General features: G+C 36.3%; 1 protein-coding gene across 1 annotated transcript; it reads left to right on the top strand.

The window, feature by feature from the left end:
- Nucleotides 1-1200: 1200 nt before the first annotated feature.
- LOC102810986 (olfactory receptor 14A16-like) lies at nucleotides 1201-2154 on the top strand. The gene has a single exon (XM_006877529.1). It carries the CDS (start codon nucleotides 1201-1203, stop codon nucleotides 2152-2154), a length of 954 nt encoding a protein of 317 aa, XP_006877591.1.
- Nucleotides 2155-11973: the final 9819 nt, after the last annotated feature.

Below are 11973 nucleotides of genomic sequence, written 5' to 3'. Positions count from 1 at the left end.
ATATATTTATTTATACACACACAAATATATAAAAAGAAGACACGGAGGCAGCAGGGAAGAAGCTAGAATTCAAATCTTAGGTGGCGATGGGGCATATATAAATATATTTATTTATAAACTTTAAAAAAACATCTTTCTGTCCAAGGATAGATGAATTATAATTTAGGTAGTGAACAGTATTGAGTATTAAATTTAATTTATGGTTACTTTTAGACAACTAAATTTGGGGAGGATTTAGAATATCTAAGTAAAATGGATTGGAGACAGGAGATTAGAATTTAGAATACAGATGAAGAAAACAAAAATAGCATTTTAGAAAAAAAGTTGTATCTTTTCTTGTATCTTTATGTTGAGAAACAATATTAAACACTATGAAATATGTATGTAATTGTTTATATGTAACTATATATCTGTTTATCATCCTCCCTTTCATCTTTATGTCTATCCATTCAACCATATGAGTGTTAAGAATACTTAAAATGAACAGATAAATTGAAAACTAGATACTTCATAGCTTATGAGATTGCCAGGAGAAGGATTAGGGGAGCGCAAAAATTTAAAAGAAGAAACTCTAGAATAAGGCATTTAATTAAATCTAAACAACAATCTGAAAACCTCAAAAAATATGAGATAAATTTCAGCTTGAAATCCATTATGCTACCATGGCGACTATAAGAAAAAGAAATTCAACATAAAATAAGAATGTAATGTCTAATGTATCAGGCAATTTACATATGTAAGACAAATATGTAAAATCAAACTTAAATATAGATCACTTTAACTTATAGACAAAATATGCAAAGCAAATTGGAACTAAATTATAACATGGTCACATTGAAGAGTCCATGGTTTTTCCTTCACTTCATATAAAATATAAATTATGCTTCAGTACTCTGATCCACAGAGCCCTTATATTTACAAATCTGATGATAAGAAGTAGCAAGGTAAACAGTCTGTTTATATGCCAGAACTCATGATACACTTAGACACAGAAACAGTAATCTTAATAATAAAGGGTACAAAGGAATAACAAACAATCTTGTTTTTCATGGATGGGGAGCATTTATTATTAAAGTTCTCAATTTAATTGGTTAATGCATGGTGAATATTATATATATGACACATAGTACTCTTGATCATTTAGTCAATATATATATATTGTTTTTGTTTTCTATTTTAATGCAGAATTTTCTATGAAGAATGAACAATATGTCAATGGTGACAGAATTTATTCTCATGGGTTTTGCTGGACCATGGAAGCTTCAGATTTTACAAACTGGGTTATTCTTAGTAATATACCTGGCAGCCTTGATGGGAAATGGTCTCATTATTACCATAACATCTTTGGACCCATGCCTCCACACGCCCATGTACTTCTTCTTGAGGAATCTCTCCCTCTTTGATATTTGCCTCATTTCTGCTGTTGTACCTAAAAGTATTGTCAACTCCTTGACCCACAGCAACTACATCTCTTTCCTTGGCTGTGTCACCCAGGCTTTTCTGGTAGCATTTTCAGCAGCCACAGAGTTTTTTCTCCTTACAGTGATGTCTGTAGACCGCTATGCTGCCATCTGTCACCCTCTACACTATGAGGTCATCATGAACAGGAGTACATGTGTGCAAATGTCATTTTTCTCTTGCCTCACTGGTGGTTTTTTGTCTATGATACACACAGCAGTTACCTTTACTTTATCTTATTGTGAATCCATTGAAATTCAGCAATTCTTCTGTGATATTTCCCAGGTGTTAGCTATTTCTTGCTCCGAGAATATAACTGCAGAGATTGTGTTCATTCTCATTAGTGCAATACTAGATATCTGCTGCTTTATTTGCATCATCATCTCCTACACCTACATATTCTCTACTGTAAGGAAGATTCCATCCACAGAAGGACAGTCAAAAGCTTACTCCACTTGCATTCCACACCTAGTAGTGGTTGTACTGTTCCTCTCAACTGCCTTAGCTGCTTATCTAAAACCTATTTTAGCATCTGCATCCTTCACTGATCTCATTCTATCTGCATTCTATATTATGTTGCCACCTTCTCTTAATCCAGTCATATATGGCCTGAGAAACAAGGCCATGAAGGTTGGTTTAGAGAAGTTGACTACAAAATTCTTGTCAAAGGAAAATCTTCTTTTCTTTCAAACTTAATGGTATTCCTTTACTCATTCTCTCATATTGTTGTTGTTTTTGTTTTGTTAAGTGTTGTCTAGTCGATTCCGACCCATAGCGACCCTGTACAGGGTTTCCAAGGCTGTAAATCTTGACGGGAGTAGAAAGCCTCATCTTTCTCCCGTCTCTCATATTAGTAAGGGGTTAATCTAAACCAGATTGTATTTATCTCGGAGATACCTGTAACAATGGAGCTGATTCTTGACCCAGCTAATTTTTAAATGTTCAAATAAATTGTATATGGGTGTGACACCTTACAGCTTCTAAATGTTGCTATATAACAGTATGTACTTGCATGTTTATTCCTTGGATACTATTAGGCTGTTTTGGATTTTGTTTATTGAGCCTGCTCACACATTTTGTTTTAGGCTATTTCACTCCACACTGCAATCTAATCAATCCCGATTTGTAGTTATGCTAAAAGACAGAATACAATTGGCTCCTTAGGGTTCCTGAAACTGTAAAGCAAACAGACACATCTGACTCTCTTGGAGTGGCTGTTTGTTTTGAACCATTGAATTTGTGGTTAACAGCCCAAGCATTAACCCGTGGTACCATGAAAGATTGTGTCTTGCCTAAGACCATCAATCATATAGATGCTTAATTTGTGGTACCGAAAAGATATATGTTCTATGTGATTTAAACAGGAATCTGGATGCTGTATATCCTGGAAATCACTAATGACTTATGTAGCATTTTTGTTCCTAGAATGCTATAACCTTCATTGTAACCAATTTTCCTAGAATATATATTGATAGACTCGTACATATTTTCTCTTATTTGAATCTACACAACTTGCATACAAGTTGATAAGACATTTAATTTTATCTAAGCAATATATTCATAAATCTTATTGAAGAAATAAGAGGAGAGATACCACTTAATGTGATCCACAGTATATTTGGAGACGATCTGTAAATGTAATTGAAATTCTTACATCTATCCCTATGTAAGTTTTTCTTCAACTTGGTAGGAATGCTTTCCTTCAATACCTAAGATAATGTTTAAATTTTAATATGAACGTACATTACGTACAAGTCTACTGGGACATATTATATATTGGACAAATATTTTGAATAAAAATGAATTGAACATGACTTAAACAGTTATTTAGTCAATATGCGTTGCTAATATTTATGTCAACTGTGACTGAACAATGTTCTAATACATACTAAAATATTTCCTATAAGTTAATATAATACTAAATGATCTATTGATATTGTCATTATTCAAAATTTTTATCACAATAATATGTTTAGGTTTTTAAAATTTTATATTATCTTGTGTGATTATTTTATTATTTTGTCACTTTATACGATGTCCTCGGGTAGCATAAATGTTGAAGCACTTGACTGTTTACCAAAAGCTTGGTGGCTAAAGTCGAACGAGGCATCTGTGAAAAAATACCTGGGAATCCTGGTATGACACTATAGGGTAAGAGCTAGACCACAAGGTCATTTTAAACCACAAGATGGTATTTCAAACTCATCAGCTGGTCCTTGGGAACCTTGTTAAGGGTTGCTATGAGGTTGAACTGACTCAGCGGTACTTGAAAACAACAATAACATGCTCCCCAAAAGTGGTTAGCCTCACATTAATTGGTATGCTTGAAGCCATTATTAGAACCATTTTACTACAAAACTTTAAATTACATAAGATATATTTCTTTAGATTTCTGTAAAAAAAAAAAAAGATTTCTTAATGGTGAGAAGCTCATGCACTGAAATTGTTGAACTTAGAACAAAAAGGACTCTTAACCAAATTTTGGAGTCCTCGTGTGGTAATAATGTAGGATAAGCAATGGACATCTAACATTAAGAATAGTAGTGAAATCCCACCAGCCTTTTCTCACAAACCCTATACTGGCTTGCTATGAGTTGGAACTGACTTAAGAGGACTTAACAACAGCAATAATGTGTGAAAAATATCACTTGAAAGAACTAAAAAAAGAAAAAAAATTAAACACAAGATGATGATTGATTACATGAGTTTGAAAAGCAGTGAGTGGATCAGATTGCTATTTAAACAACAAGTACAAAGAATATCTGAACAATACAATACAGTAGTATATGAACATGAAAACAGCTTGAAAAATACTTAGAATTGTATACAGAAAATATGGAAATTAAATTTCTTCACATATATGAACACAGTAACACACACATGAAAGATATGGTAGATTAATGGATATGGAGAATAAAGGAATGAAGAAATAAAATGTAGGGAAATAAAGAACAGTTTTGTAGTATGACTACTTAAAAAAAATTTGAATCCCTACATTCAGGAAGAATAATTTATCCCACACCACTGGATGGGTTTGAATCACAAACTTTTAGGTAAAAAGTTGAGTGTAAACATATTGTCAGAATAGATGAAGTTGAAGAAAATTACAAGAACATGAGAGTCAATTTACAACCTTGAGTATATCCAACTTGAATTTAGAGACCATCATTTTAATAGAGTTGATACATTGAATACTAATGACCTAAGACCACACAATTTGTGAAATGACAACAAAGACATCATGCATGAAGAAAACAAAAGGTCATTAAAAAGGGAAAATAAAGAGAAAACTAAAATAGATGTCACAAGAGATTTTGAAGCTTTCTCTTTAAGGTAGAATAGCTCAAGATGGATTGACACACTGACTACAATCTACAATGATGGATTTAAATTATTAATACTGATTGTGAGGATAGTGCAGGACTAAGCAGTGTTTCATTCTATTGTACTGGTCCCTATGAGTGGGAACCTACTTGATAGCACCTGAAAACAGCAACATAGAAATGTTGGAAGAACTGTTGAGGCAATCTCTGAAAAGAATAACATCAGTAACAAAGAGAGTGAATATTGGAGAGAAAAAGTTTAGAAAATAATACCAATAAAGAAAATCTAACTTATAAACCCCAAACATAAATAAATAAAGGAAAGGGAATTACATTATCAAACAAAAACTTATAGGTCATTCCACAAACAAAAAAATAAAAGCATCTTTGTAAAAATGATACTATTGCTGTTAAGTGCCTTAAAATCAGTTCTGACTTGTAACAACTCTGTAGAGAGTTACCAAGGAGCAACTGATGGGTTTGAACTTCCAATCTTGTGGTCACCAGTTCAGTGCTTTTTGTACAGTATCATAACATGGAGCTAATAGTTTTCCAGAGGAGTCTGTGGATGCTGTAATTGTTAATACACTCAAATGCTAACCATAATGTTCCTCAGAAGAAAATAAATTATCTACATCTGAAATAGCAGTCTTTCAATAACAGAGCACAATTTTTCTGTGACATACATGTGTTTGCCATGAGGCAGATCAACTTGGTGCCAATTGGTTTAGGTTAAATTCAAGGAAAAATAAGCAAAAAACTAAAAGTAAACCATCATAACAAGGCATATCCTTTTGTATTTCCAGTACACTGGCAATAATTTATTCTAAGATGATATAGGAGTTTTGGTGTGGTGCTGTAGGATAAGTGCTAAAACACAGGTTGGCTTGAACCAAAAGGTTGGTGGTTCAAACTTACCCACTGCTCCTTGGAAACCCTGTACTGGGTTGCTATGTGTCAGAACTGACTCAACGCCAATTAACAACAAAGATTATACATACAAAGAATAAAAAATTTTAAAAAGCTGTTAATTTGGTTCTCATAGTCTTACAATTTTCTTCAGCTTCAAATTAAATTTACATAAGAGCAATTCATGCTTTATTCTTCAGTCAGTCCCTGTACTTCTTCTGACTGATGATATGGAACTTCTTCATCACCTCTTTCCACAGAGTAGACAAACTGATTTCTAAACATTTCACCTGGAAAGGTCTATGTGTATAATCAGGGTATTTGTAAATAGATTTTGAAATGTTCTTTTGTGACAATGAATGTGATGTCATTTTTCGTCACTTTGTCATTACTGGAGTTGTTTTTGTTAAATGCCCTTGAGTCAGCTCTGCTTTGGATTGACCCTGTGTACACTTTTCCACTGCTTGTAAACATATGTGAGAGCAGAAATCCTGCATTGAAGCTGGTGGGCTCAATCTACTGACCTTGGGGCTATCATTAAAGTGCCTATCCTACAAAGCTACAACACTCCCCATTACTAGCATGGTGATGTGACATGGAGTCGGTTCTGACTCATAGTGATCATGCATAGCATTTCAGAAGATGTAAATCTTTATGGGAGTAGAAAGCCTCATCTTTTTCCTGTGTACCAACTGGTAGTTTCCTATTGAAGACCATGATGTCAGCAGTCCAAATCTTAACCACTCCCAGTAGGCCATAGTGTTATCTGATTGAAAATGGCCAATATCAATCCATTTCATCATATTAATGTTTATGATATTGATTTTTATCCATTTCATTTTTGATGAATTATAACTTTCCTAGATTCATATATGTACATTCCATGGTTAATTATAAATGGATGCTTACACCTGTTTCTTCTCATTTTGAGCTAGACCCAAAAATCTTTACTCAACCTATACCATTGAGGTCGACTATAATTTGGGAAGGCAGCTTTTTCTAGTCATGTTTTCAGTACCATCTAAATTGAGGGCCTCATCTTCTATCACTACATCAGAAAATGTTTTGCTGCTATTCATAAACTTGACAGTGAACTTTTGATTAGTATTATAGAAGTATATCCCTGGGTCTTTCTTCTTAGCCTATATTTTTCTGGAAACTCCACAGACACTCCTTCTTGCATTTGAAATGTCAGTGGTTGCTGGGGACAGCATACACAGACCCTGGGTTGATCAGTGGCAGCCCCATTAAACCACCTCTAAATATAATCAGTTTAACCGAGATGCTCTCCTTCCTCTTGAAAGTATATAGGAATATTAAGAACAATGTAGCATTTTAGGTATAGAAAAATGAAGCCCGGTGCCTGAGATCTTGCTCACAAACAAAATTTGCAAAGTGTACAGAGACAGCTTGGCTCCTTTCAGGAACCTTGCTTTATGTTATGTATCCTTAAGAAACTACATGTTGCTACTCTAGATCCTTTAAGCCTAAAAATTAATATATAACAGCTTAATTGAACCTTTTTTCTATAAAAACAAAAATGTTAGATTGTTAAGAAAAACTATGAACATATCTTAAAAGTTGTTCCTGTGAATCATTATGTCCTGTTTTGAATGATTAATCACATTTCAGTTCTGTATCTTGTCTTAATCGCATCCTCCCTTTGTGACATCCTCCCTGAGTGAATTACATCCTTCCTTTGTAACAAATCCCTCCCTAAAAAAGAGAATAAAAGGCTGAGGTAAAGTGAATTCTGCATGCAATGCTGGGCAATGCTGGGCAATGCTAGGCAATATGTTTGCAGATCTGTCTACCTGCCAGCTTGCATCATATCTGTGTGTCTGTCTTTTTTGTATATATTTTCTCTCTCTCTTTCTCTATCCCTTTCACTGCCAGATCTCCCTTCTTCATGACACCCACACTTCCTTGTCGAGGCAGGAGCCTGACATAGGACCTCGACAAGTGGTATATCTTCCATCATCATAGAATCATACTGGCTATCACAATATGACACACTGAAAAAAGAATGCTGAATGTTTTGTACTGTAAAGTGGTAGAAAAATATAGGCACTAATTCCTCCCATATCCCTCTCTACTCCACTGGGGTCAACAATTCACTGCAGTGGTTACACAGAACTCAAAGACAGATTTCAGAAGAGGTTATGGGGTTTTTTGAGTATGTTAACAGGTTACAATATAGGAAAATAAAATGCTCAGGCACTTTTGTTCCAGACAGTTACTGAATAAAATGACCAAATGACACACCAGTCCACCATAAGCCTTGGACTGACTCTAACTCAACTTGGCTCTAGCTTGGTAAATTACTTCACATAGCTCCTTCACTTAAGCACCCTGAGGCTACCCATCAACAAGCAAGTCTTTTGCCCAGTCGTTCAACCTTCCTTGCTCCATGTGCTGGAAGTCCATTGCTCTGCCTCATGACCTTGATTCTGCTGTTTCTCCTGCTCTGCTTAAACTTCTGGTGTTACAGATTTTGTCCCTGGGTCAAGGACGTTCAACATTCAGGGATCTTGGGGTCCAAAGGATGCACTCCTTTCTTGGCTCTTCTTCTTTGATAGTAGTGAGATTCCCTCTCCTGCTTCTGAGACGGTTCATTTTATACCATGCTAGAGTTTCAAGTTTTTACAATTACAATTAATTCTTCTAACATCCATAGCTGAAACCTGTCGTCTTATCTGTATCATCTCAAACCTCCAACACAACCCAGAATAGCAGAAATGTTGTTTGCAGGGTATTACAAACTTTGACTACAAGACATATTGTTGTTGCTGTTAGGTGCCATCAAGTTGTTACTGACTCATAGTGACCTTTTGCACAGCAGAACAAAACATTGCCTGATCCTGGGCCAGCCTCACTATTGTTGCCACACTTGAGCCCATTGATGCTGCCACTTTGCCATCCATCTTGTTGGGGGTCTTCCTCTGACCCTCCACCCTACTAAACATGATATCCTTTTTTAGCAACTGGTCCCTCCTGACAATATGTCCACAGCATGAGAGCCAAAGTTTGGCTATCATGGCCTCCAAGGAGAATTCTGGCTGCACTTCTTCCAACACAGATCTGTTGGTTCCTTTAGCAGTCCAAGACACTTTCAATATTCTCCTCTAACACCATCACTCAAAAGCATCATTTTTTTCTGTGGTCTTCCGTATTCACTGTCTAGCTTTCACATGCATAAGAGGTTATTGAAAATATCATGGCTTCAGTCAGGCACAACTTAGTCTTCAAGCTGCTATCTTTCCTCTTCAACACTTTAAAAAGTTCTTGTGCAACAGATTTGCCCTATACAATACATTGTTTGATTTCTTGACTGCTGCTTCAGTGAGTGTTGATATTTGATCCAAGAAAAATGAAGTCCTTGACAATTTCAATATTTCTATGTTGATAAGAATGTTGTTTATTGATCCAGTGGTGAGGATTTTTGGTTTCTTTACATTGTGATGCAATCTATACTGAAGGCTATGCTCTTTGATCTTCATCAGTAAATATTTTAAGTCTTGTTCACTTTCAGCAAACAAGGTTGTATCATCTGCATATTGCAGGTTGGTAATGAGTTTTCCTCCAATCCTGATGCTATGTTTATCTTCATAGAATCCAGTTTCTCAGATTATTTGCTCAGCATACAGGTTGAATAAGTATGGTGAAAGAATACAGTCTTGTTGGACACCTTCCTTAATTTTAAACCATTCAGTGTTCCCACGTTCCATTCAAACAACTGCTTCTTGGTTCAGGTACAGATTCCTCATGAGCACAATTAAGTGTTCAGGAATACTCATATTTTGCAATGTTGTCCATAGTTTGTCATTATCTACACAATCAAAAGCCTTTACGTGGTCAATAAAGCACAGATAAACATCTTTCTGATATTCTCTGCTTTCAGCCAAGATCCATTGGACATCAGCAATGATATCCCTTGTTCCCTAGCCTCTTCTGAATCTGGCTTGAAGCTCTGGAACTTCTCTGTCACTGTATGCTTGCAGCCATTTCTGTATTACTTTTAGTAAAACTTTACTTGCATGGGATATCAAAGAGATTGTCCGATGATTTCTGCATTCCATTGGGTCACCTCTCTTTACATAATTCATTATGCCAGCTGGGAGAATAGTCTTAAAATTTATCTCAGTAATTTAACACAGACCTGCATAAAGAAAAAATTCATAATAATCCAAAATGTATAAATATTATAAAGTTAATACTATTTAATCTTCATACCTTGTTGCTTTTATTAAGTACCATTGAGTCTAGTTTGATTCATAGAGCCCATGTTTTTCTGAGCAGCAGCCGGTGGGTTTGAACTATTGACACTGTAGTTCACATTCCAGTGATGATCCTTCAGTGTCACACCAGGAGTCCAATTTAACACCTTAAATAAATATAAAATATACCCACAATGTCTTCATATGTGTAATTATTTAACCATGTATGTCTATATCTATCATCTCAATATTATATTAGTCAAGTTTATTTGATCCCAATTATATGTTTATGTTTTTCAAATTTTATATTACTTCGCATCATTAAATTATTTTATATTTTGGTCTCTAAATATGGTGCCCTTGGGTTGCAGATATATTTGATATAAATTCGAATAATGGCAATATTGAGATGTGGTGGATCTTGTTGATTGTGTGTCGAGTTGATTCTTACAGTGAATCTGCAAAGATATTTTGAGGCTGTAAATATTAACAGAGAACAGAAATCCTCATCTTTCTCCCTAGGAGGGACTATTGAATTTGAATATTAATCTTGTGAATAGCAGCCCAACACATAAACCATTATGTCACCAGGGTTTTTTTGTGCCTATACCTATTCTTTTTTTAAAAAAATGTTTAAAGTTTTTATTGTTACTTATGTGGGTTTACATGGGAGAACATCAGTTTTACATCCATCCTATCGTATTTTGTTTCATTGCAATGATTACAATCCCCTCCATACATCATCAAACAACCAAAGGGTACATTCCAGGGGCCTGCCTCTGACCATCAGCACACAGCCCCTCTCCCTCCCTGGATCCAGTGTCCCAAGCTGCTCCATCTGTCCATGTCATCGTCTCTGCCTCCATTTCTGGCGTCACTGCTTCTCTGGGTAGGGTCCTACACTCCATCCACTCTTCTCTCCTGATGGTCCCAGAGACCTCCGCTCCTGGACTGCAAAATCAATCACTCCCCTCCTTTTGTTACAAAACATCTACCTTTACATTCCCAACCCTCACAGTCAGTCCTGATAGCAATTATTCACTATTGTACCACAAGATTCTTGTCAACATCTCCTTTCATTAGCCCTATCCCTACAGATTGGAAACCATTTAGTGGAGATTCTACCTTCCCCCATCCCGTCTGGAACTAGGCTCCCTCTTGAAAACTTGTAAGCCAGTCTCTTCTTGTCTTTGTAGCCACCCCATTTTGGGTAGCCAATGTCTAAGTTACCCATCCCTGTCATCCCTGTGTACCAAGAGAGTTTGAGTGATCCTCACTGTAAAGATTTGTTTCGTTTTTGATCTACTACATCCTTAAGTAGTAGTAGATCAAAAAAGGGAACAAGATCCATAAGTAAGGATCTCTGGTAGCGTAGTGGTTACTAGTCTGGCTGACAACCTCAAGGTCAGCAGTTCAAAATTGCCAGCGGTTCACAGGGAGAAAGATGAGGCGCTCTGCTCCCTTAAAGGTTTACAGCCTTGGAAACCCTGTACAGGGTTGCTATGTGTCAGAACTGACTCCATGATACTTACCAACAAAAAGAAGCATCTATAAGTATAGGTAAAGTTCATCAAATTGTAGCTGGTTACTGGGTTTTTTTTCCTCTTATTTCTTCTAGTCTAGTTCTGATCATCCAGCCCTTGAAGTCAGGTCAACTGGGTACTATCTGCAAGTATGGGTGTTCTTGTGCATCTCACCTCACTTCATATCAGCTGGATGCCTCACTCTCTGCTCTAGTCCTCTGTGGCCATGTCACTGCCTTTGGGCCCAGGAATCCCCACGTCTTGCCATACTGTTGGCCAACCAGGCCTCCACCTGTTCACAGGGATCTATTGAATGTGGCCAGTCTTAGCTCCCAGCTTCATTGCTATTTCCCCCACTCTTCCCTTATTGGTGACCAACTGGTCACCAGCCAGGCCACAGCTCGTGTATTCCCCTTGAGTCTTAATCTTGGAAGGGGGTTTGCTCTGAGGGGACCTGACCACTTGTCTTGATGGCTCCTGGGTAAACAGCTTGCTTGTTCTTGTAGTAGTCCATCAGACTGCTGTTATTCTTTTTTATTTTTT

The sequence above is a fragment of the Chrysochloris asiatica genome, unplaced genomic scaffold (assembly GCF_000296735.1).
Source record: "Chrysochloris asiatica unplaced genomic scaffold, ChrAsi1.0 scaffold00520, whole genome shotgun sequence".
Taxonomy (NCBI): domain Eukaryota; kingdom Metazoa; phylum Chordata; class Mammalia; order Afrosoricida; family Chrysochloridae; genus Chrysochloris; species Chrysochloris asiatica.
This window is presented reverse-complemented; position numbering and strand designations above follow the sequence as displayed.

What these genes read in the sequence shown, in the direction of transcription:
- LOC102810986 (XM_006877529.1), top strand. Translation starts at nt 1,201, where the DNA reads ATGAACAATATGTCAATGGTGACAGAATTTATTCTCATGGGTTTTGCT.